The sequence below is a fragment of the Cladophialophora bantiana genome (assembly GCF_000835475.1).
Source record: "Cladophialophora bantiana CBS 173.52 unplaced genomic scaffold supercont1.14, whole genome shotgun sequence".
Taxonomy (NCBI): Eukaryota; Fungi; Ascomycota; class Eurotiomycetes; order Chaetothyriales; family Herpotrichiellaceae; genus Cladophialophora; species Cladophialophora bantiana.
The window spans coordinates 72,671-97,281 of NW_015971588.1; the positions used below are offsets into that span (position 1 = coordinate 72,671).

The 24,611-nt window shown below is 49.7% G+C and overlaps 10 protein-coding genes across 10 annotated transcripts; 4 read left to right on the forward strand and 6 right to left on the reverse strand.

Moving 5' to 3' along the window:
* Positions 1 to 411: 411 nt before the first annotated feature.
* Z519_08818 (methylmalonate-semialdehyde dehydrogenase (acylating)) lies at positions 412 to 2,077 on the reverse strand (the record flags this gene model as incomplete). Its single annotated transcript, XM_016766546.1, has 2 exons — positions 412 to 828; positions 881 to 2,077. 2 exons carry the CDS (start codon positions 2,075 to 2,077, stop codon positions 412 to 414), a joined length of 1,614 nt encoding a protein of 537 aa, XP_016616844.1.
* A 506-nt stretch (positions 2,078 to 2,583) lies between these two features.
* Z519_08819 (1-pyrroline-5-carboxylate dehydrogenase) lies at positions 2,584 to 7,254 on the reverse strand (the record flags this gene model as incomplete). The annotated part of the gene is made up of 9 exons (XM_016766547.1): positions 2,584 to 3,092; positions 3,148 to 3,675; positions 3,755 to 4,235; positions 4,288 to 4,342; positions 5,243 to 5,348; positions 5,421 to 5,472; positions 5,572 to 5,772; positions 5,863 to 6,330; positions 7,177 to 7,254. 9 exons carry the CDS (start codon positions 7,252 to 7,254, stop codon positions 2,584 to 2,586), a joined length of 2,478 nt encoding a protein of 825 aa, XP_016616845.1.
* An 884-nt stretch (positions 7,255 to 8,138) lies between these two features.
* Z519_08820 (uncharacterized protein) lies at positions 8,139 to 9,828 on the forward strand (the record flags this gene model as incomplete). The annotated part of the gene is made up of 6 exons (XM_016766548.1): positions 8,139 to 8,194; positions 8,426 to 8,811; positions 8,856 to 9,343; positions 9,391 to 9,498; positions 9,546 to 9,663; positions 9,713 to 9,828. The coding sequence occupies 6 exons, from the start codon at positions 8,139 to 8,141 to the stop codon at positions 9,826 to 9,828; spliced, it is 1,272 nt and encodes a 423-aa protein (XP_016616846.1).
* Positions 9,829 to 11,478: 1,650 nt separating this feature from the next.
* Z519_08821 (uncharacterized protein) lies at positions 11,479 to 11,847 on the forward strand (the record flags this gene model as incomplete). Its single annotated transcript, XM_016766549.1, has 1 exon — positions 11,479 to 11,847. The coding sequence occupies one exon, from the start codon at positions 11,479 to 11,481 to the stop codon at positions 11,845 to 11,847; it is 369 nt and encodes a 122-aa protein (XP_016616847.1).
* Positions 11,848 to 11,899: 52 nt separating this feature from the next.
* Z519_08822 (uncharacterized protein) lies at positions 11,900 to 12,448 on the reverse strand (the record flags this gene model as incomplete). The annotated part of the gene is made up of 2 exons (XM_016766550.1): positions 11,900 to 12,071; positions 12,234 to 12,448. 2 exons carry the CDS (start codon positions 12,446 to 12,448, stop codon positions 11,900 to 11,902), a joined length of 387 nt encoding a protein of 128 aa, XP_016616848.1.
* A 167-nt stretch (positions 12,449 to 12,615) lies between these two features.
* Positions 12,616 to 12,999, reverse strand: Z519_08823 (uncharacterized protein; the record flags this gene model as incomplete). Its single annotated transcript, XM_016766551.1, has 1 exon — positions 12,616 to 12,999. One exon carries the CDS (start codon positions 12,997 to 12,999, stop codon positions 12,616 to 12,618), a length of 384 nt encoding a protein of 127 aa, XP_016616849.1.
* Positions 13,000 to 16,889: 3,890 nt separating this feature from the next.
* On the forward strand, positions 16,890 to 17,324 carry Z519_08824 (uncharacterized protein; the record flags this gene model as incomplete). The annotated part of the gene is made up of 1 exon (XM_016766552.1): positions 16,890 to 17,324. One exon carries the CDS (start codon positions 16,890 to 16,892, stop codon positions 17,322 to 17,324), a length of 435 nt encoding a protein of 144 aa, XP_016616850.1.
* A 2,054-nt stretch (positions 17,325 to 19,378) lies between these two features.
* On the forward strand, positions 19,379 to 20,341 carry Z519_08825 (uncharacterized protein; the record flags this gene model as incomplete). Its single annotated transcript, XM_016766553.1, has 2 exons — positions 19,379 to 19,461; positions 19,516 to 20,341. 2 exons carry the CDS (start codon positions 19,379 to 19,381, stop codon positions 20,339 to 20,341), a joined length of 909 nt encoding a protein of 302 aa, XP_016616851.1.
* Positions 20,342 to 22,113: 1,772 nt separating this feature from the next.
* Positions 22,114 to 22,855, reverse strand: Z519_08826 (uncharacterized protein; the record flags this gene model as incomplete). Its single annotated transcript, XM_016766554.1, has 3 exons — positions 22,114 to 22,608; positions 22,659 to 22,751; positions 22,802 to 22,855. The coding sequence occupies 3 exons, from the start codon at positions 22,853 to 22,855 to the stop codon at positions 22,114 to 22,116; spliced, it is 642 nt and encodes a 213-aa protein (XP_016616852.1).
* A 460-nt stretch (positions 22,856 to 23,315) lies between these two features.
* On the reverse strand, positions 23,316 to 24,479 carry Z519_08827 (uncharacterized protein; the record flags this gene model as incomplete). Its single annotated transcript, XM_016766555.1, has 3 exons — positions 23,316 to 23,744; positions 23,834 to 24,188; positions 24,292 to 24,479. 3 exons carry the CDS (start codon positions 24,477 to 24,479, stop codon positions 23,316 to 23,318), a joined length of 972 nt encoding a protein of 323 aa, XP_016616853.1.
* Between the last annotated feature and the right edge of the window lie 132 nt (positions 24,480 to 24,611).

Genomic DNA, 24,611 nt, shown 5'->3' on the forward strand with positions numbered 1-24,611 from the left:
ACAGTTTTTTTTTTTCGTTGCAAAACTAGCTATGACCGTCCGCAGTTCTCTTGAGATTTGTTCCATCCATCAGTCGACAAGCCGTCATGATTATTTCAGGCAGCTTACAGAATGGTAGAGACAGTTCCAAAAGGGCAGGCAATACTTCAACGAATCCCAAAAACCAGTGACATTCTCAAGCGCGCAATATCAAATATGCCCAAGCACCGTCTTTCCGAGACCGCACACACTTTTCGCGTTGATGTTCCTGCCCTAAATGTTGTTTCGCGCTGGTTATCAATTTGTTCGTTTTGTTCATTTGTTGAGGCTTTTGGTTCGAGATGCAATAACCACCTTTGCAAATTATCACCAAGCTTTTGTCCGCTTTGATCTCGGCGTCTCTCATCTCTCCTCCATTCGCCTTAAGCTCCCCTACGAATGCGTCGGCATAGAAACCTGCTTCTCGGTAGCCAAGGCATCCTCGGCCCTCCACAAACTTGTCACCGTTTTCCACTGGGTGTAGAACCTGATGCCATCCTTGCCGTAGAAGTTCGCGAGGCCTGTCCCTGCCACGCTCTTTTTGTTACCGGTGAAGCTGAACATCGGGAGCGGCACGGGAATAGGAACGTTGATTCCAATTTGTCCTGCCTCAAGTTCTTTTTGAAAGAGGGAGGCGGTGGGACCGGAGCGCGTGAACACGGCGGCGCCGTTGCCATAGGGGTTGGAATTGATCAGGTCAATGGCTTCCTCAGTCGTGGCAACGTTCAAACAGACGAGGACAGGGCCGAATATTTCTTCTGTGTAACATTTCATATGCGGCTTGACATTGGTGATAATGGTTGGACCGACCTAGCACGAATTAGTATAGCTTTCATAGATTGGGAGAGTATTTGGGACCTACCCAGTTGCCGTTGGGATATTTAGGTGGGTGTTTACCCCGTCCATCAAGCAAGATGGTTGCGCCTTCATCTTGGGCGCTCTGGATCAAATCTTCGACGCGTTTCTTGCTCTGTGGGCTGATCAAGGGACCGAGATCGGCATCGGGTTCGAATCCGCCATTGATGGTTAGCTCCTTCGCACGCTCGGCAAGTTCTGGCAACCAGTCTTTCGTCTCGCCCACCATCACGAGTGTGCTAAGTGCCATGCACCGTTGTCCCGCAGCGCCGAAGGCGGCACCGGCGATGGCGTTCAATGCGTGATTCTTATTGCAGTCCGGAAGTACTGCAGCGTGATTCTTTGCGCCCAGATTGGCTTGGACTCGCTTTCCCTGTGCGCAACCTCGAGTATAAATATACTCACCGGCACGGTTTGAACCCACGAAGGAAATAGCCTTAATGGCCGGCTCATCGATGATAAAGTCAACAGTCTTGGCCGAGCCATGGACGATGTTAACCACTCCATCGGGGAATCCGGCTTCCTTGCATAATTCAGCCAGGATCATAGCAGCACCAGGGTCTCGCTCGCTGGGCTTGAGGATCAAGCAGTTGCCCGTCACCGTCGCTACAGGAATGCTCCAGAGCGGAATCATGGCCGGAAAATTGAACGGGCAGATGGCTGCTACTACGCCCAGCGGTTCACGGTACGAACGAGTTTCCATGTCTTTTGCCACCTCGATGACTTCGCCAGTGAGCTGGGTGGTAATGCCGCAGGCGGTTTCACAGACTTGCAAGCCACGAAGGACGTCGCCTTTGGCATCTGCGAATGTCTTGCCTTGTTCAAGTGTGATAGAGGCGGCCAATCGATCCATATTCTGGCGAATCAAGTGAGTCAACTTGAAGATGATTTGCTGTTTGGAAATAATGGATGTAGCTCGCCATTGCGGGAAGGCTTTCTCGGCAGACGCCACAGCCGCCTTCAGTTCGGCATCGGTGGATTGAGGCACTCGAGTGACGAGGTTATTGGTGGCAGGATCATGGAGGTCGATCCATTGCGAGGTTTGGGAGGGGACGAACTGGTTGTCAATGAAGTTGTGCGTGTCAACAATGTTGGTGATCTGTTCGTGAGAGGTGGGATAGTCGGCGACGGCGGTGCCGGTGGCGGCAAGATGGCGCGTAGTGGCATGAAGTCGCCGCCTGGCAATCTGCTCGTTTGGCGACATTCTGAGAGATGCAGAGATCTGGGGCGCAGCTGATGCAGTGGTCCGTCGACCTGTCAATGCGGGGACAGCACGTAGAAGGGACCGACGAGCGGCCATTTCAGGCAAAAATGGGGGAAACGAAAGACAGATTCGGAACCTAGCGTGCCCTTGTCACCAACGGGTTGGAAAAATCTATTCTCATGCAAGCAACCAGCAAATTAATAGAGGAGGGGGATGGTGGAAGAACAAGAAGCCATTAGAAATTGCGGAGAAGCTTGTAAAGGGACGAGAAATTGCCGTGTCCGAGGTTCACTGTCAGGCGGCCTACCATTGGCGGGGTTGGCGGCCTCGGCGGAGCGCGGGGGAGAAGGCCGAACTGTAGGGGCGGAAAGGGCGGTCCGGAGGCGGCTATTGTCGGCCTTCTCCGGTGGTTACTATCTGACGAACTTGGAAGGGATTACACTAATTAACATCCCAATAACTCAGCTTTTGTGCTTTTCTATCACATCGATCACTGAATCCAGACCTCAGCAGTTGCTTGGGTAGAGCACACTGTCTAGGCTATGGTACTCCTCCTTCAGGGTCCGTGGAGCCGTGAAGCGCATCAACATGTTTGCACTTCCAGCCTTGTCATTGGTGCTGCTGCATCTTGCTCCTCCGAAAGACTGTTGGCCAATGACAGCTCCGGTTGTCTTACAATTGATGTAGAAGTTCCCAGCAGCATAACGAAGTCTGTCCTCGGCCGACCGGATCGCCACTGGATCTGTTGCGAAGATGGATCCAGTCAGCGCAAACCCGCCTCCTTGTTGGTCAATCTTGGCCAAGAGTGAGTCAAAGTCCGCGTCGCGATAGACATAGGCAACCAGGATGGGGCCAAAGAGCTCTTGGTCGAAGAGAGGATGATCCAACGTCTTTGCAGAGTAAACGGTGGGTTCAATGAAAAATCCCTTGCTCCCGTCATATCTGCCCCCGGCGACAAGCTCCAGCCGACTGTCTGTGTTGGCAGCATCAATTACTCTAGTAACTTTATTAAAGGCTGTTCGATGTATGACAGGGCCGGTAAAGCTTTCGAAATCCTCGGGTGGACTCACTTTGACCTGTTTCAGCTCGTCTCATCTCGGAGAAGAACTGCTGAGCACGATTTTCCGGAATATAGATTCGCGAGCAAGCTGAGCACTTTTGGCCTGCGTACTCAAATGAGGCACGGATAGTATGTTTGACATCATTGCTGATATCGGCCGAAGGATGAATCAAATGGAAATTCTTTCCCGATGTCTCCGCAACTAGTCGTGGAAAGTCACGATATTTTCTTTCCTTCACGCCGTCTGCTATTTTGCCATACAGACTCCGGAACACGTCTGATGACCCGGTGAAATTGATAGCTGAGAGTTCTGAATGCGCAAGAGCCACTCTAGTGATCGTTTCGGCATCGCCACCAATGAATGGGACAACGTTTGGCGGGAGGCCTGCCTCCCGAAGGATTTTATAGACCAGGAAGTTAGCATATATGTTGGAAGGGGATGGTTTCCACAGGACGACGATCCCCAGGAGAGAAGGACCTGATACGAGGTTTCCGCCGATGGCTGTGAAGTTGAAAGGTGAGATGGCGTAGACAAAGCCTTCCAATGGACGCCAATCGGTGCGTCTAGATTATTCTTTGGTGGGCCTTTTTTGTAGTGAAAAGTGGATCGACTCAACCTGCTTGCCCGCGCTCATTCAGCTTAGGTTGCCTGGAATAGATCTCCTCAGCGAACGAGACATTGCATCGGAAGAAGTCAGCCAGCTCTGCGGCAGCATCAATTTCGGCCTGCCAGGCGTTTTTCCCTTGTCTAAGCATTGTTGCTGCCATCAATTCGAATGTATACTTTTCAGAAACCAGTTCCGCTGCTCTGAGAAAGACCGCAGCTCGGTCTACGAAGGGCATGTCTTGCCATGCCTTCTTCGCCATTAACACCGCCTCGATTGCAGCTGACACTTCCGCTGCTGTTGCTGGGGTATACTTGGCGAAGATTGACGAGATCTCGGAGGGCATATACATCTCCGAATCAGACGGGCTGGGTTGCTGTGCTTCTTCCTGTCCATTTTTTATTGATGGTACCCGAAGTGGAAGTTTCTGCCGCAAATCCTGGACCGCCGCGATCAACTTCTCTCGCTCCAGGGATGACGGTGTATAATGTAGCTGAATATGTGTCAGTTACGGTTATATAGTCTTTAGAGGAGCGTGTTCTCACATTTGGCTCGTTGAAAGGCATTGGGGTTTTGTAGGTCCCAGCCGTAGACAGCAGCCTGCTCCAGTGAAGAAAATTCCAAATTGGCAGATGTGCGATTCAGTTAAACGAGCGCTTTCGTGTGATCGATAGGAAGGTACTTAATGGGGGAGCAGTGCAGATGGATATTTCAACCTGAAAATCCCTTCCTCAGGTCAGCAACATCCACTATCACAAATAAACGGCCTATTGGCCGAATTGGATGAAGGCCTTCGGCTTGTCATTGATCTCGTGCCGATACCTTGCCAGAGACACGGTCACCGGCCGATTCCAGCTCATCTAGCGAGATCCCCTATTCAATGAGGCTCGCCGAAATTAGGAGACGACACGGGGTAGATATTGAGAATCCAATGGGTTTCCGGGTGCAATTCTCGGCAAGATAGCGTCCCGGGCACGGTAAGGCCCATTGTCAGTCGAGCCGAATCGGAAAGGCTGCCGTAGCGGCATATAATACATACTTTGAACAGGTTGAGCTAAGATTGGGTTAGCGGTTCGGTTTTCTGTTTGTGTCATAGAAGACATCTGTCGGGCCTTGTCCTCCGTATGAGAATCAGCTGACCCTGTTTGCTAGAAGTCCAACTTTCCATCGTTCAAACTCCATACCCATTTCGTAACAGTGTTTTCTACACTTCGGGGCTTTGTATAGAGAAAGAACACTCTTTCGCAACGAATTAATGATCGGACAGTGCAATTATATTTGGAAATCTTAACAGAAATGATCGTCTTAGTGTTATTTTTTAGGAGAGGCTAAAGCTTTGATGAAGGCTAGGAGGGGAAGAGATGAATTTAGATATTTTAGTTTCAATTTGGGCACAGCTATACAAATCTACCAGGACCGTCTGATAGCGTTTGCTCCATGACCACGCAACCATCTACTCTTTGTCCATATGCTCCACTTTGGCGACAGTCTCTAGCTTACCATAACTGTACGTAGGTTAAGAATCTCCTCCATTTGCTCAACTTGTAGTACTCATCGAGCTGGTTGATCTCTTCGATGGCCAGAGTTCTTCGACCAGTCATGCAGTCTGCAATTTTAGCATCTCGTCACGGTGTCCTGAAAATTATCTTATAACCGATTGTGAAACCCGCAATTACACAGACTCCGATGATGTATTCGAAAAAGTTAGAAGGTGTGAACCCGGCACCACTCTGCGCGTTACAGTTAGCATCTGCTCTATAATGGCCTTGAGCATTCTTTGCCAGCACTAGGGGTCCCAGAATCAAGAAAACGTAAATCGTATTTGCCACTAGATCGATGCCAGCGGCAATGCAGCAGCCAAGGAGAAGGGGTGAGATCGTTATGAGCCAGCCCGGTGCCAGAGGCCACAAAGACGACTTCCACGCATATAGCTCTTTGAAAAGGGCATCGTTCTGTGCCTCGAGAGCGCAATGAAAGCGCCTATTAGTAAAGGCAATAATGAAGTATGAGGCACTGGTGATGGAGATCGACTAGTTCAGCGCCGTGAGACCACCAGCTATCGAGAGATTAATTTGATTCTCAAATTGGAAATGGGGAGGCAGCATCACTTACAGCTCAACTGAATGTAACCTAGGAGCACTGGCGTGACGCAGGTGATTAATATAGCCCCATCTCGGTCGGCCCTGGGAATCCACTCGTGCGAGAAGTTCAGGAATCAATTTCCTGTGTGCCAGAGTCCTGAGGACTCTCGAAGAAATGTAAACGCTTTCAGCAGCGATGGCGAGAACGCCACACATCATACCGGGATTGAGAAGAGAAACTATGCCCGGAATGCCAGAATCTTGAATCGCAATGACGAACGGTGAGGCTGCGATCCCTGATCCACCTAGCAATTGTGGATCATTTGACGGCACTAGAACGGTGATAAAACCGATGCTTATCATGTGGATGGAGTTGACTCGAAATGGCACAAGTTTTGTTGCATGTGCCATAGAAAACCGAGGGCTCTTAGCTTCACCGCCGATGATACCAATGAAAACTTGGTCACCGACAACCCATGTTGCGAGCAAAGCGGCATTTGCAAACCCCTGCAAGTATGGGCCAAAGTCTTCCACAACTTAATGGTCTGAACTCACTGCAAATCCGTTCAAAAAGAGGCGTGTTCCGTCCACGTCTCTCCGTGATGAACGTAACCCTTCTGACCCAGCACCAAGTGCAAGAGCGAGAGACAAGGTAATGATGAGGAGGAACACGAATATTAATCAAAGACGTAACATGTTCGAACTAGGCGAACGTGGTGTTAGGAAGAAGGAATATGACCATGCAAGCGACAAGAAATATAGAAACTGAAATACATGGATTAATAGATTGAGGGATAAAAGGGGGATTCTTGGTAGATTCTTACTTGTCGCAGCTTCAAGGAAAGCCCCTTCAGCCCAGAATTGGATTAACACGTTGAAAAAAACCTGCTTCAGTTGCCACAATAGCAGTCCATCCTGTTTCGCGTCAGCAACGTATACAATCCGGCAGCGAAAGCATAGTCACTAATCTAACCACTCTGCGAACCCAGCACCGAAGGCGAGAGCAGGGTTAACCCATCTATCTGCATAGTCGATGTAATTGCCCGAGAGAGAGAAAGCTATGGTCATCTCTGATAATGATTGCAGGACGGCCTAGACGCAGCCGTAGACTAGCAAGTATGCAATTACTATATTACCTGGGCCGCCTGAGGCCAGAGCCTTGCCTGTGGCAATAAAAAGACCTCTGCCGATGTTGGATCCGAGGGAAATTATCTCAATACATGGTCAGCACGGGAGAGCACTCTAGAATTGAATTGTGCGGACGTGGACTTGGAGAGGAGTGAACGAACGATGAAATTGACCGTTTCTGTTCTCCTGGAGTTCGATCAGGCTTGCATCGCCGAAGCTTGCCACTGGCCGTGGAATCTCGCCCTCTTTCCGAATCGTTTTCTTGTCGCACCATTTAAGGTCTTCCGGGCTTGCAAAGGGCATCTTCGGGACAAGAAGCAAGGAGTCAACCGCGAAGTTCAGTTTGCTCGTTCCTAAAGACAATAGAAACTGTCAAAGCCTGACTTGCAGCACAAGAAGAGAACTGAGGAGGGAGTTGGGACGGAGGAGACCGTCTTGATTCTTATTGAATCACACTACACGAAGGATGGCACTAGGATATATATGGGTAATATCTGATATCGCTCAATAGCGACCTTTAGAAGCTGACAGCTGTTTGCTCATGATCGACACCAATTTACTCGTATCCTCGATTCCACCCCCGTAGTGAGATTCTTGTTAGTGAGCGTCCGGTTTGAGATAACTGGAGATCTAGAGTCTAGGATTTAGACCATGGGAGTATCGGCTCAAGAAGCTCTCCCGATTAGATAAAGGGAGATGCGTATCTAGGTATTCGCCGAGTTGGGAAACCGGCTTCCTTGCCGAAGGCACGGCTTAAAAGAACTATGGGTGGTATCGCTAAAGGCGTCTCTACTGGTATATGGTCAGATTATTTCGATCTTCGGTGACGGTGGGTGATCACGGCTGTGTTCACTCTGGATTTCCCGGGACTTCCATCCGTACATTTGACAGCTACATGGTTCGTTTTGTCGCGATGCCAATCAGTTGATGTGAGTTACGTGCTGTTGATGGGATCATGATAAGTCCAAAGTGGGCCACCTGCTAACGCGACAACTTTCTAGATCAGGCTAATCACAACGGTTGTCATGTAATATCGGATGCTGTCCCGAGTCTTGTACCCCGCTTGACTTGCCCGAAGTTCAGACGTCCATGTCCATCCGCCTCCAACCTCATTTACCCCCTTCTCCTCGATCCCGGCACCCGTACCGGGCTTGCGGGATTCTGGAAGACTTCGTCGCTCAGCGACAATGGAACGCGTTGCGACAGAGAGCCAGCGCGAGTCAAAGAAACGTGCACCCAAAGCGTGAGCCGTGTTCTGTCCTAGTCCCCCACCTAAAGTCTACTGACTTGTCGCGTTCAAAGTTGCCGACTCTGCCGCCGACAAAAGATCAGATGCACGGGCTCATGTCCTTGTGAAGCATTCTCTAAAAGGAAGTTGACATGTCAATTCGATGACCATGCGCAAAAAAATCTCGTGACAAGGGGGTTGGTGCTGGAGCGATTGCAACTTCCATCTCCTGCTAACGATTTGTAGTTATATCAGCGACCTCGAGAAACGAGTAGCGTCGTTTGAGCGACAAAGCCGGCGGGCTCCTGAAGCTCTAAGCATCTCTGATGAACAAGCAACTCCCGATGGGACGTTAGAACTTGATAAGGGGTCGCGATCATCTATGTCGACCCATCTGACAATTGCAAGAAGACGACGAAGCCGACAAAACCGGCAGCAAAGTGGGTGGACACAATCAAAGCCTCCTCCAACAAGCATAAATCTCGTATTCTCAATCTCCGCCGAGGCCGCAAGAGGAACCCCGTTCTCCTCGTACTTCCCCAGGAGCATCAATCACATGAACCCCCTGGCGCTTGGCTTCCCCTGTTACTTTCCCGATAAAAGCGGCAGGCCAGTTAGTCCCACGTTGAACCGTCAGGCTGAAGCTTATTGACCCCATGTTATCTAGTCTACCTAGGAACCTCATCCAACTGGTCATTTGGACGAAGAGTGCTTGCGATGGCGCATGAACGAGTGATGCGGACCCCTCTTCCTCCCGACAATCTGCTGTTTGAAGGTAAACCCTACGAACTAGGGTGGGATGGAAAGAGACACAACTCGCCTGAATCTGTATCTGACGCACCTGCCCTTCCATCGGCGGATTTCGCAATGTACTTCATCAACGCGGTCAAATTCCGCTGTGGTCATGAATCTCCAACGCACACTCAGCAATCACCTAGCCTTTGGTACATCCATTATCTTCTAATTCTTGCCTTCGGGAAGGCGTTTGTGGTCCAGCGTAGCAAAGGTCCCAAGCCACCAGGCGCCAATCTTTTCGTCCTGGGAATTAAGGTTATGCCGGATCTTGCCTTCTCCTGTGCTGATCCCATCGAGGCGATACAAGTCTTATGCTGTGCCTCTCTCTACTTACAATGCCTCGATTTCCGTGGGGCCGCCTACCGTATAGTACGACTTTCTTTGATATGCTCTCCTAACATGCTGACACATATTAGATCGGTCAAGCTCTTCGTATGGCCTTGGAAAATGGTATGCATACAGAAATGCGCAGTCAGCAAGTTGACAGTGACTTGGCGCAAAGGTGTCGCAAAGTCTGGTGGGCGGTTTATGTTCTAGATCGCCAGATGTCTTCGCTTGTGGGTGTCCCTAGGGGATTGCAGATGAATCGATAAGTGCAGAATTGCCCACCTTCCCTGGTCAACCGCAAAGGTCGACGGCGATGAATATCCAAATAAATCTCTCCAAAGTACTGGCGCAGATTTTGAACAGTAAGTGGGTGCTAAGATACAGACCGGGTGCAATGCTGACGGCAAGCAGCTGTTTACGGAGCTGAAGGGCGGCCGGACAAACGTTTCCTGGCCATCACCAAAGAAGCTTTGGAAAGCGTCGCAAATGTTACCGACCAATTGAATAGCTCTTTTGAAGTTCTGTGAAATGGCTCACGGACCACCATTTCCAGACTATCCGCTTATTTGCACCTCTTGTTTCATCAGGTGCGTCAAGCAAGTTGAGGCCTTGTGGATTTTTGCGGTGTTCTGACGATAATCCAGTGTATCGTACTTGCGACGAGACCGATATTATACACGCTTCTTCAGTCGAAGCTCCGGCAATCGAATATCAACTTAGCTGAATTGCTTCAGTTGGGAAGTGTCTGTACACTACTGCAAATGTGCGTTGAGTCCGATCAGCAGATGATAACCATTCTCTCCGCTTCTGCAAGATCATGGTCTTCTTGGTGAGTCCGCGAACGACTGGAGCAATCCTTAGTGACCAGCTGACAATATGTGACAGAAAGCTTTCTTCCATTTGATCTCGATGCCGCTTTTACCTCGGCAATTGCACTTTTGATGGCAGCAACAGTTGATATCTCTTTGGTCAAAGACTCTCCGTCAAGGTTGGAGTGCTCGCGCACAGTCTTCGACGAGATGATTTCCCGAGGCAACAGGGTTGCTAGGATGATCAAATCAGAGCTCCAACAACTCGAAAGCATCCTGAATCCGCTTTAATCGAATGAGGAGAGCCAGTCTGTTATATTTACTCGCTCTTCAAGCCTTCGTGGTTCTCGCGCGCAGGATGACCGTCAACCTCGCGCTTCTGGCGCCCAACCATCACTGGTACCTTTCCCCCCGCCACCTTACACGGCCTCTTCGCAGCCAACAACTAATGACTTTCCCATGGACGAATTTAACTGGCAGGATGGACTCACGGCGGAGCAACTTTTGAACTTTGCTGACTCAATGGACCTCAGTGCTTTGGATTGGCTGTCTGCGGAAGCGGGACAGTGATTCCAGCTCCCTTGGGAGATATGACTGAATGTTTAGTTACTAGAATTTATGACAGATGCCGAAACCCAAGCCCTGTGGTATCTAAGCAGGAAATTAGTCCAAAAACTTGCAGAGCACGACATTTGAAACCATCGCCGATGATTATGACATTTACTTTTCCCGGCCCGTAACGTAGGAACGAGGCCTCTCCATAGTTCTCGATCGAGTGTGAGATACATATCTTCCGAGAGGGACGTCGGACCATGTCCACTAGATACATCCGCCGCAGCCGAACCCGTCTTTTGCTATTCTCGCTGCCGGGTGCGTCCCCCATCGGCAGGGTGTCCGACCTCTTCCTGCTCTCAATAGTGGTGTAAAGATGCTTTCTCCATAAATCCTCCATAAAAGACAACTTCTAAAATATTGGGATATTCGGCAATGAAATTACTGCTACAAAGATTCTGATTGCTTACCATGGCCCTCCAGCAGGAACATCCCCTTGCCGATTCTGAAGATAAAAAAAATTACTTAGCTGCCCCTAACCGGGCTGCTATGTTCCTGCAGTGACTTTCTTCGATCCTGATACGGATCAACTCTGTCTCGACGCTCAAGCCAAGTACTATTCCTATCTATCACACACGGGTCTCTCTGGGCTTGTCATACTAGGCACCGATGCAGAGACATTCTTGTTGACACGTGAGGAGCGCATGACTCTATTCGAGCTAGCACGGAGATCTGTTCCGAAGGGATACCCCATCATTGCTGGAGTTAGCGGCCATTCGACGGCACAGGTGCTCGAGTTCATTAGCGAGGCATACAATGCCGGTGCCAACTTTGCAATGGTTCTACCTTGCGCATATTTTTGGAAACAGACAACTCCGGCCGTCGTTCGAAGGATTTACCAAGAGGTGGGCTTCAGTTTCTTCGCTGTCAATCATCATCTACAACTTTCCGGCAGTCTGTAACGGCCTGGACCTCGACGCCAACATCATTACGGATATCGTAAAGGAAACCCCCAATGCAGCCGGCGTGAAGTTGACCTGTGGCTCGGTTGCAAAGATCACCTGTCTCGCTTCCAGATTCCCAGCCTCCCGTTTCGCAGGGTTAGGTGGTCAGTCAGATTTCCTAGTCGGTGGCCTTGCTTCGGGAAGTACACTGCCTTTGGAAATGCCTTCCCAAAAGCTGTGATCAGGGTCTATGAACTATGGGCCAGTGGTCAACATGGCGAAGCTCTAGCACTTCAGAAGTTAGTGGCATCGGCCGAGACTGCCACCAAGGCAGGCATTGCGAGTACCAATTGTGCTGCTGCGATTTTCACGGCTCCGAAGGCAGGTATTGCCGATGGTGTGTGCTTGCTCGAGCCTCGAAGGCCGTACGAAGAACCATCCGATGCAGTAAAAAGTGAGTCCAGGCTGTGATGGAGTTGTTGCATCGAGAATAGAAACAGATATTGGCGACGACTCAGTCACATCTATGAACGAAAATCTCGGAAATCCTTTGAGGTATTTGTGTGCATCATGCATAGAAGTGTATAGAAATAATCCATCCGAGACGAAATATACTTGGAATATCACTTGGTGGCATCGGCCATCTCTTTAGAATACCGTACCACGTGTCTCACTGCATCCGAAATGCCGGATCTCACCTTTCCGCGGTCCAGCTGCAACAGAGCATTAATCGTGATGCCCTTGGCGACGGAGATTGTCTCTTTCAAAGATTCAATAGTCATTTTGTCACGCAACAGGGTTGAAGCGGTGCGTAACCATTGAGTTGCAACTCCTAAAGCCATTTGCCGCGCGACATCTTCTGCAACACTTCCATCCACAATCGCGTCGACCGCGACCACTGGAAAAGCATGGCACGCAGCACTCAGCACTATCACTATGTTGATGAGATGCTCCGACACAAGTTGCGTTCGGGCCGACCCGTTGAAAGAGCCAAGCGACCAGATCTCAATCAGGTTGTAGAGATCGCGGTGTCGGCGATCAATGTCATTGATTCAATTATCTGGGTGCCCATACTGGGTATAAGGCGTACCACACGGTTCTCTGGGGTCAGTTCTGCAGCATTGTAGAGTTGCTGAGCCACTTGTAAGGAGGTAATTCCGGCCAATATGGAGAGAACCAGTTTTCCCCGTATGGTTTCCACCAAGGTTGGGCTATTCAAAACCTCAACAAATTGCTGTGGCTGGAAAGCTAAGATTACCACTTCGGAGCCGCGAGCCGCTTCAACGTTGTCCGGAGTAATAATGTCCACCCGGGCTCTCTGAGGGCTAAAAGTTCTCCACGATCGATCAATCGAAGTCTCCGAGCGAGCGCTGATAGAGAATCTGATATCCATATACAGGACTGTCGAGTCTGTTGATGATACCAAGCAGTAGTGCCGTTCCCATAAACCCTGAACTTCCCGTCAAAATCTGGGTCTTTAGGGTTGTTCATTTAACATGCCACAGCCGATGATGGCGACACGGAACTTTTTAGTGGCGGGCTGAGTCCACATTTTCGCGAGTGTTGAGGATACAGATTCGAATTTGCAGGAAAGTGTGATATTAATCTATGGTGATCATTCTTGACTTTTGAATCAGGTTTCGAATTAGCATCAAACGTATTCATGACTTGGCAAAGATCGTGCTACCCCTAGCAAGTGCAGGGCGCCTTCCCGTAATACGCCGCTGTCAAAACCCGGCTACCGATCCGAGATTTACAAAAAGTGATGATCGAAGTGTAGTACTCGATGATCAATCAAGAAGGATATCCAAGACGAGTCGTGAAAATAGCGCCAGAGGATTTGAGTCTCGAAATTTTAATGCAAGATAAGCGAACCGAATACTCTTCAGCCGGGAAAGAAAAGTATTCAGCCGTGTCTCAGGAGGTAACTTAGGGTAGACAGTATCAATTTGTTGATAATCTCTATTTCCAATGTCCACAGACACCTTCTTCAGCTTTTGCCTACACAGGGTCCTTCTCTGGTGTCGGCAATGCCCACACAACTTCGTAGTTACCGACGTTCTCACCCCCTTTTGCAAAATCCCAAGACCCGCCCTCGGGGTATGGGCCGATCATGGTAAACCCAGACAGCTGCAAGCTTTCTAAAGTACTCCTCGTATGATCCGCCGTAATATGGTGGCTGTCACTAGGGGTTAGGAGCTTAAATTCAGCACGTGGCTCAGTATTGAATGCCTTATGAGTGACGCGGGTGGGTATCACAAAGACATCGCCAGGGCGTGCCTGTAGTTCAATTCCCTCATCCTCTTTGCCAGAACCAAATGTATTCTCATCTAGATCAGGAACAGTGTCTGCCACACCAAACCGGATGGTTGCACTGCCCGAGAGCCGTTTGTAACATGATATAACTCTCACATGACGGAAGGAGCACGGCTTGGCATGACCTATGTTAGTTCTCGTCCCCCTCTTCTTCCTTCGTCTTTCGGACTTACTCTTGCAGAGACAGCCTACTAGATAGACAACACTTTGAGCTATTACAGCCATTCCTTGCCATTGAGACGATACACTCTTGTTCCCGTACCACATTCCCGAGATACGACACCGTTGGTGGCAGCTGATATCTTTTGACTTCAATCATTATGGAGCCACGCCCAATCCACTAAGGAAAGTAGTTTTCAGTGCTCGCTTTTTCTGCTCAGGCAGGTTGAGAAAGAAAATCGAACACGGAATTTATAACAAGTAGGTCGCCAAGCGGGTTCTCGGGAAACGGACCGAGTTGTGCAAAAAACCCGGTTCGTGTACCAAAGGCTGGCAGGCGGGAAATGGTCTCCGCATATGGACACAGGTCGAAGCCAGTGTCATAGATTCTAACGGCCTAGTAAGGAGTTTGGGGCTTCAGTACTATGCTTAGACAAAGCAAGATGCATTCAGAACACGCGGACTGTGAATATCCCCCGAGCCCCTATGCAAGAATCCTCCTCACATTTTCAACCCTGGATGCACGATAAGCACTCCACCAGAACACCGCAGAAAAGGTGAACTTACAAGTACATCGCGGACGTCCCTGAGGACGATATTATCGTTCTCAACAAGGTGGGGCAGAGACCCCGAAAAAATACTTTGAGACCTCCACTCCTCCGTGTCCACGGTCTCTGCCCAAGCATTCTTGTAGCGTCGATGTTCTCCAAATCCATCACTCTGCAGCTTTGTTTTCACAGTGTCCAATGGGTAGCTTCCAATCCAGAAAGCCACACCTGACAAAGCGCCGCAGGAAGCAATAATACACGTCGATAATTCGTCCCGTTTTCTTTCTTTTGCCGTGCTGATTACCCTCATACAAGCTTCGAAGGCGGTGAAGTAGAGACCATATGCTTGAAATTCGCGCAAAACAGCAGTATTTTGCCCTCGAAATAGCCCTTACGCACAAGCAGTGGCAATGATCTGTCTCATGCAGTCCCATGGGGGGGAGTAGAGGCGGGCTCTTCCATGGGACTGCGTTTGAAGTCTGATCCTGATGTGCTGCACAGGGCCTGAAATTATACTGTTCGCAATCCCGGCTGTTCCACCAGCTAGGTATAAACCCAGAATGGACAGATTCAGTCCAGCTCCAAGGGCTTCTGGTACTTTTAAAACGGGGAGGGCGTGCGTGGCACTATGAAAGACGGAAGTCTGGTTGCTTACCTACCACGTCATGAGCAACACATGTCTTCAAAAGCGGCAAAGGAAATCAGAAAACACTGACTGCGGCTCCGACTCCTAGAAAAAGCAGCCAAGCTCCCTAGGAAGCCGTAAGAATTACTGGGTATTACTTTAGGACTAACAATATAACCAGAGAGTCACCTTGTAGAACGCCAACGGCCCTTCATCCTTGAAAATATTGGGGACGACCCGAATCAAATTACCTGAATTATGAGTCTGCCGCCGAACTTTTATCAAATATGCCTTGGGTGAGAGATATGAGCATCATCAGCAGCTATAAAGCATGTTGCACTTTGCAGATGATCATTTCTCACCAAATGGCTGGCCTATGTTCTCAGAGTGTCAGCAACCATTCATTTATAGAGAGAACTGCTCACCAAGAAGAACAGAAACAACACTTCCCGCTGCTCCAGCTGCTGTATTGGCGGACGTGTTTCCAATTCTCGTGGACGGCGTGGAGGCTGCCATTGTAGTTCGTGCTCGCAAAACTGGCCCTGAGACTCCTGGTGATTTGGTTGCGTTAGAGAACAACAAGTACGATGTTTCGCTTTGGATCAAAGGATAAACACTTTAATACTCTCTAGAAAAGGACTATGAAGCCTAGATGACTTTCATTGAGCTAGACACTCTTTTACCTATCCTCGCGATGCTTAAATCTGGCTTTGACTACCACATAGACAAACCTCAAGGAAAGTCCAATAAGGCCAAATGGAAGACCACTGGAATGGACACAGGAGAGCGCCATTAAGGCCGGTCATACTTGAAGCTTGGCACCAAATGAAAAACTCCGGCTACAAGAGATAGACGTTGGGAAGGCTTCCGATCCGTAGGGTGCCCGGAGAATGGAACTCCCGACTCATCTAAGAATGTTCGGCCAACAGGTGATTTCTTGCCCTTCAGTTAGCCGATGGAGTGGCGCAATAAACAGAGAGAATTGTATTCGTCCGTGATAGCAGCTTCGGGTATCCAGGATATATAGAACTTGGAAGATGTCATCAAATCGGAAATTCACCTAGCCTTGATCTAGAAAGAGAAATGGCAATCGATAAAAGTGAGGCCCTCGCCATCCTCGGTGCTGGTGCTTGGGGCTTGTCAACGGCCCTTCATCTACATGAGGCGGGATACACAAACATAACAGTATTCGACCAAGCCTCAGATATACCTTCGCGATTCTCTGGGGCTTATGACTTGAACAAGATTGTTCGAGCGGAGTACGAAGATTACTTTTATACGGCGCTGGCACTTGTAAGTAACTAATACGAGTAAAGTTCAAGCTTCAGCGAGCTTCCATTGGAGATAATGGCTCATCCTGGTTCTAGGAGGCTATAAATCAATGGAAAACTCCATTTTGGGGATCCAATTTCCATCAAGTTGGCTATGTTCTCGCAACTTCCGCCGCGGCACCTGAGAAGGCCGTTGAACATTTGCAAGCGACTCTTCTCTCGGTGAAGGACCACCTGTTTTCGCTCCAGGTATTACCCTGCTTAAAGAGCATGAGGGTTTCAAGGTGTATTGGCAATTTTCGGGACCCGAGGCTTCAGAGGCTACTTCAATTGTCTTGCCGGCTATGCACACTCATCCAACGCGATGGCAGATATCCACCGACATCTGGCGGCCAGAGGAGTCAAATTCATCCTGGGATCGGAAGAGGGAAAGGTCGTTAGACTTATGTACAGCAACAACGACATTCCCACTGAGCGACATCGCACAGGATTCCAAGTGGCCAGTGGAAAGATCCATCACTCTCGACGTAAAATCATTTGTCTAGGAGCCTGGGTGGCAAACCTTGTTCCGAGACCCCAATGTGGTTGCCAAGTGTTTGTCGCCCACGTCCAGCGGACTGAACGAGAGTGCGACTACCTCCGGGGAATCCCGGTCCTCAAGGTTCGAGATCTTGGATTCTTCTTTGAACCAGATCCGGCCACTAGTTTGCTCAAACTGTGTCCGCTCGGTTCTGGATACATCAATTCGGAAAAGAGCGCTGGGCGATCTTTGCCACCACGAAACCACCGCAGACACTGAAGGACTACATTCCATTATCTGATGAAAAGAAGCTGAGGAGACTGTTGAGGGAGACACTGCGATGGTTAGCAGATCGCCCTTTCGTGGACAAAAAGATGTGCTGGTTTGCAGATACGTCGGACCCAGAGTATTGGGTTGATTTCGTACCAGGCACTAGGAATTCACTGGTCGTGATGTCCGGGGACTCGGGGCATGGGTTCAAGATGATGCCATTCGTCGGGAAGTGGGCTGTCAAACTCCTGGAGAAGGGACGGCAGGTTTTACCCAGGTGGCAATGGAGAAAAAGCCTGGACAAAGGAGGGAAGTAATGGAGAGACGAGGTCAGTTGGACGATTGGAACGACTGGGGAGATTGAAGACATCCTCACTGAACACGAGAAAATGGTAAAGGCACGTCCGTAGTCCATTTGTCCAGTACCATAAAAGCATAGGAACAGATTCATCCCGTAAGTTATAACCTACCGGAGTATGCTGCATGCCACCCTGCCACCATGCCAGCCAATTGCGACGAAGAAATCGTCTTCGACACCTCTTTCCTTCGAGGCTCACCGAGACTCTATGGTGATGGGAAGATAAACCGTCATAGTGGTGTCGATCCCTCCTCGCCGACACCTCGCCGTAGAGAAGCAACGGGGTGTTGGTCCGATAGCGATATTGCGGGTGGGGACACTCTGGATAGCAACCTGCGGAAGTGGAGCTCCTGGTATCTCTATCGACGGAATGCGTTTCCGAGCAGTAATGCAGCCGACGCTTCCGCTTCGATGAAGCGGATGATGAGGAGTTGTTTACTGATAGATCCATCTGCACACTTCAAGAATCACAAGCCCTTTTCTGCTCTGGATCGTCGTGTTTGGCTTGATACTTTTGACCTAACCCTGGCAAAACGGTTAGCCATTCACGCATTAGGGTATACCTTGTCTCGACCTTCCAACATGAGATCGGGGCCCCGCACTAATACCTAGGCTAACTAAGGCGCCGGCCAATAACAAAATTCAAAAACGGTGGGCTCTCTCCGCTACAGGTAACCAAGACGATAGTCTGAGAACTGAGACAATTTATACCCACAACAGGATTAATATCTGCCTTTGGTTCTTAACAAATCAAGCTAATCAATCAATATCGGACATCCTCGAACATACTCTGTTATTTTTGGTACGAAAGTATTGTTCTGTTACATTATTGTTTTGCGGCTGTTCTCGCCGTGTATCGCCCAGGAAGCCCCCGCCCATGAAGATCCGATTTTCTTCGTGGTTCCGAGCCCTCAACAGCAGACACCTACGCCAAGATATTGATTCTCCAATGTCGGGCACAGATGGTAAACTTGCGTATTGTCCTACTTTCAACCCACCGTGGTGCATGAACAGCGTCAGCGAGAGTATTCAATGGATGTGCCAGCTGAGCGCGACATGCTGCGTAGATGATGCCGCATGATCAGACTCCACGGCTCTCGAGCCAAGAACCTTCTCCCATCCAACGCTATAAGTAAGCTCTGAATCCTACTGCTTACTAGGGAGAATTCATTGGAGTTTCGCCTGGCATGGCTTCTCTCCTCACAGGTTCTCTCAGGGTTCGGCTGGGTGTTTGACTACCTTGGCGAGTTGCATGCAATCAACGAAGACCTCTTTCATCTCCAAACACTCGGGCAGTCATCAACCCTAGAGCAAGGAAAGGAAGCTCAACTGCTGGCTCTGAAAAGCCGAAAGTCCTTGCATCGCCTCCGTTGGCGCGTCTCTCAACATCAAGCATTCTCCGGACTTTGCTGCTGAGTGCCTTTTTCACCTCTCCGTTGCTCTTTAAACCCGGGTATACTTTGTTCGAGAAGTTCCACATTCACCTTCAATATGGCTGAACCCAGACAGGAATCCATTCCTTCGCACATCTATCCATCCCCTAATTTATAAGCACTTCTGTGCGGGTAGAAATCGGGCAGAAATTGGAAAAACATTGTCTGAGATCAGACAGCTGTGGTTCTCTGGTGTCGCCCTATGCTACGGTACAGAACTTCAGGCCCAGGGCGACAGATTTGTCCGTCATGATGACACGCGAACAGTGACGATGGAGAGAGAAATCAATCAATGGGCAGATGGTAATCTCGAGACCTTGGAAATGATTGGAGAAGGAGACTGGTTAGGCGTTAAGTAAGTCTCGTCGCTGTCCTTGCAGCTGAAATAGAGAATGCCAACAACGTCTAGGTACAGTGGCGCGGGGACACATATCAAAAAGTCTTTGATGAAGGGTGAAAAAGCCCCACCCTTGTTTGTTGAGGCCATGGAAAAGATCTGCCGACGTGCTGCTGCCAGAGGATGTCGCATATGGATCGACGCAGAACAACAAGCGTTGCAAGCCACCATCGATCAATGGACCTTTGATCTTATGCGTCGTTACAATGAGCTGGGAAGGCAAACCTTGGTATACAACACCATCCAGGCATACCTCAAATCCTCGCGCGACAAAGTACAAGACCAGCTGGAGCTTGCTCGGGAGCAAGGATGGCGGTTGGGCATCAAGCTAGTTCGTGGCGCTTACATCAACAATGATTTCTGGCAGGCGATCCACGACACCAAGGCGCATACAGACGCCTCGTACAATGGCATCGTCGAGGACCTCCTCTGCGAGAACTTTCCAGCAATGGCCAACCAACGGGCGGTAGAGCTTGATCTGCTGCTGGCAGGTCACAACTCCAGCAGTATTCGGGGAGCAGCTCGTCTAGCGTCCGAACTTTCGGCTCAATCGAAGTTGAAAGTCATCGCAGAGTTCGGGCAGCTTCAGGGAATAGCTAACGATGTCGGATGCGAGCTACTGCGGATAGCGGACAATATGAGGAGGGAGGGTAATCTAGCTCCGGCCAATACTTATATACCCAAAGTGTACAAGTGTCTGACCTGGGGTAGTATTCAGGAATGTATGCAGTATCTGACACGCAGACTCGTTGAGAATCGAGGTGCTGCTGACCGGATGAGAACAGGCGCCGCAGGGGTTAGAAGAGAACTCCTTCGCGGGATAGGCATCAGATTCTAAGACAGAACAACGCACGCACATTGAATGGGATCGGTTAAGAAGAGTCCAGAGGTTGAAATGGGAACTTGCTTCTCCGGCAAGCCGAACTGAAAAACAAGTGGTACACCAAAATCCTTCGCTGCTAGAACAGAGGCGGCCTTCGTTCTTAATGAACATGCCGTTAAACTTAGAAATAGTGGCCTTCTGTCATTTATCCTATTGTCAATTACATTCGATAGAGCGGTCGCTTCGACTTTATTGAGCATTCTTGAGGTACATATCCGATGACAGACTGTGCCGCTTATTTTTGAAACCGGCTCGCCGGATACAGAGTGCCATGCCTATTCTGTACAAAACGTCCTGTAGACCATAAAAGAACCTCTTTACCATGCTCAGCTTCCCGATGCTCGTAGAAATTAGAACACCTCCGGCTCCAGGGCGATACAGCGCAAACTTGCACCAGTTTACCGATAAGAGAAAAAAAAAGGCTCAAAACACAGTTTGGCTTTCATGTTCTCATCACAATTCCAAAGCGGGCAGCCTCCTCCTGCCAAAAGTGTCGCCGCGCCCTCTCAGCCTCGAAGCGAGTTGTCCGGCTCCTCCTTTTGACTGTGCCTGCAGTAACCCACTTCGCATATGCTCGAGCTTGGAGGTCGCGGAGGGAGCTGCTCCGACGGCGACCTGTTACTTCCTCTTCGCTTTCGTGGCTATGATGGAGAAAAGCCATCGCGTGTAGATGTCGCGGGTTGGCGGTGTCGATGTAGATATTGTTGGTGTTCAGATTTTTGTGGTGAGAGTTGTGTTACCTGTTGACGAGTGTGTTTGGGAGTGTTTGTGAGGTGATATATTCGATGGATATTCACTCATTCGATGATTCGAGTTCGCACTCTTGACCGATCCAACATGGAGCAGGGAACGGGGGCTGCTTACCGTTATATAGACATGTCTGTTCATATTTTTTTTTGCTACTGTGACATACCAGTAGACAGAACTCGTTAGCTCCATCTCCATGGCGAGCGGGCACATAATCTTTGTGAGGCATTTTGGGTGGAAAAAAAGAGCCAAGGAGGAATCCAAAAGGATACAGGAGTTTGCCAGCAGCCGAAACAGCCCGCACAGCCCGCACAGCCTCAGCCGACGCCTGTAAAGGTCAAAAATGGACTAGTTCGTCGCGATGGCTTCTGCATTCAGTATCCAGCCTTGGCATTCAGCGCAAATGGCTCAATAGCGTCGGAAAAGAGTTTGACCAGCCTTAAGTTTGACGTCAGCGGTTGCGCAATTCTTCCCAGTAATGCGGCACGTGGCGAGAGATACAAGTACACAGCGAGACAAAGCAGCATATCTCGCGAGCTTGACTGCCTCGGCCAAGCTTTGCGAGCCGTAATCAAAAGTAAAATGGTACAGCCTGACAAGAGGAGAGCGATTCGCTATTAGATCGAAGATGCCCTTCGTTCGCAATGAGTATGCTGCTTACCTATGGGAATGGGACCCTCTTTCATTCATCCTATACTGTCAATTATATTCGATGTAGCGGCCGCTGTAACGTTATTGAGCACGCTCCAGGTACACATTTCCGTGATAGACTGCCCCAGTTATATGTGAATCCGGCTTGCTTGGTATATACTTTGTGCATGTTTCTGGAAATGTCGCAATGTGCGGATGTCAATCGAGCGTCGTCTGGTGCCGTCTCCCGAAGCCGACAGAGTATCATTTCCCCTGTTCATTCAAGTACACGCACCTTGTTTCCATGCTTGTGAGTATCATTGTACTCTCCGTACTGTTGTGTTTGTTCCTCATTCATTATCCTCGCCATATGCCAGGTCGTCCTCTTCGTCATCCTTCTTCTCAGCCTGCCCCTTGTAGTCATACACGAGCCGGGCTCTTCGAAATTCGCCTTCCTTCCAGACCAACACCCGCCGAGTATATCGCCGTTCACCATTGATATCTTCGAAACCCCAGTTCTGCTCAGCCTGCCAGCCTGCCTCGTCCATGTTCTTCACCCAGCTTTGAAGATGTTCGTCGTCCAGAAACTTGGAGTCTGTCTGCCCGTCCTTGAGCTTCTGTGCCTGCAGGAACACCGCATCCTCTTCTGTACCGGGGCCTTCCATTTTGTATTCGCCTGTCTTCCAGAGTCTTGACTTGCCCCGACAGTTCCCAAAGATGCGATCATGGTGACCTCGCTCTTGCCAATCTAGCGTGCGGTTTTCTTGAGTCGTTGTAAGGCCCGAGGCAACTGAGGTGATATCAACATGGTAGACGTCATCTTTCTTGTATTCTTTGATGGTAAGCTGCATGAGGTCAGCCTGGACAATAAGACTATCTTGGTGCCTTGACGTACTACGACCGTTGCCAAGCTGATTGCGGTTCGAGTGAGCCAGCTCAGGCCCTGGAGAGCGAGCATTGAGTCGATGTCGTCCGAAAGGGTTTTGTTCTCATGTCCTGTCAGATCGAGTCGCAAGCTCCAAAGCAAGAGACCCTCACCATGACGAACTTGCCCGATAGATTGGTGCAAGTGATCTCCGGCGGCGCAGCCATGCTTGCACACCGTGACAACAGAACTTGGAGCTTCTCACGAAGGAATTGGGTGGGGTCTCAAATGGACGCGTGGGAGCTCAGCTATCGTAGAAGATATCGTTGGTTTATTGTGTGTTAAAGATAGAGGAGAGGCTACTTCAACCGCGGGAAAGGAGAGGCGCAGTTCGGCAGCGGCATGAGAAGGTTGATACGTTGCTACTCCTGCCCCTGACGTGTCAATATTGCACTCCGCCGAGCGCGCCATCCCCACCAATTGCCAATTCAATCTCTACAACCCATTCTTCTCACTCTTCAGATTCATTCTAATTCAACCTGTTTGTAACAGCCATGCATGCATCTAGGGCAAATGGAATGCCCCCTCAAGTGATTCATCCCGGAATGGCCAGACATTTCGGTCTCAATTATACACGACCACCCTGAGCCGCAAATACTCGCTTTCCACCGCGCCACGCCGTCGAGATCAATAGACCCCGTTTACCTGCTGGCCGGTAATGCATTGATAGACGGAAATCGCCATCTGATTCTGGGTTCCCAGATCCGCGTTGTTGGTGAAAGACGCGAACTTCTTCCAACTATCTTTAAGTGCCTCAATGCTGTCACTGGCGCACCTAAATCTTTCAAAGTCATATGGGTACATCAGCCCAGCATTCCGCGCCATTTCTACAACTCGCAAGGCGCGAGGCCTCCTAACCTCGTCAAAAGCAGTGAAAACAGCTGGTATCTCAGACTTGTGCTTGACATGTGCAAAAGGCGCATGAAGCACAGCTCCATCTTCAATGGCCTGGCCTGCTCCGTCGTCCATGAAAGGGTAAGTCGAGTGGGCCGCATCTCCCATCATGACAACTCTGCCCTTGTTGAAGTAAGGCGCGGCGTCGTGGTCATGGATAACCTACACCTCGTCTGGTCCAAATGCTTTGAAGATCAACCAAGGACACAAGTAAGTGCAGAACCCTCCTTCCCGGCGCCATACAAACTCACTTCGACCATCTTCGTGCCATCTAGATCGTATCTGACAAAGTCGTCAGGATTCGGTAGCGTTCCTACCTCCCCATCGCTTTGTGCTCGAGTATAGAAACCGATATTCATGGTCTTTCCATAATGTATGGGCGTCATGTTGAAACGGCCATTCGGACCACACAGGATAGGAACAAATCTCAAAAACAGCGGCGAAAGTGTCTTCTCGACCTCCTCCATCGGCAATTTTCCCCCAACCCTATACCATCGATTGTGATTCACAGGGAGCGTGTCCGGATGATCCCTGCGCAGCACATATTGCCTCGTCGCACTGTGGATGCCGTCGGCGCCGATCAGACAATCCGCTGTTGCCGTTGAGCTGTTAGCGCAGTGAAGGACTACTTCTTTGTTTTCTCAATTTCTTACGATTTTTTGCCCATATTCAGGATCTTGTTTTCTTGTTTGACACTATATCCATGTACCCGGTTACCAAGTTCAATCTCGCCACTGTTTTGCGTCCCTTTGCCCACCCCAGCCTGGCAATGACTTCTCCTTGGTCCTTTCCTTCGGCCAGAATGACATGCGTGGCCATCTTCCGGTTATCATCCTCCAACATGCTGTTGGCTTTTCGGAAATATCCCTGTTTTATGGCTGTATCTATGAGGTCCATGGCTCCGATGGCATTTGCATACAGAGCACGAGCGCCACCTCTGTCGCGATGTTGATGGGCCTGTTCACATACCAGGACATCGAATTGCCCGTATTAAAGGAGTCCACGAGCCAGGCAATGGCCGGCTATTCC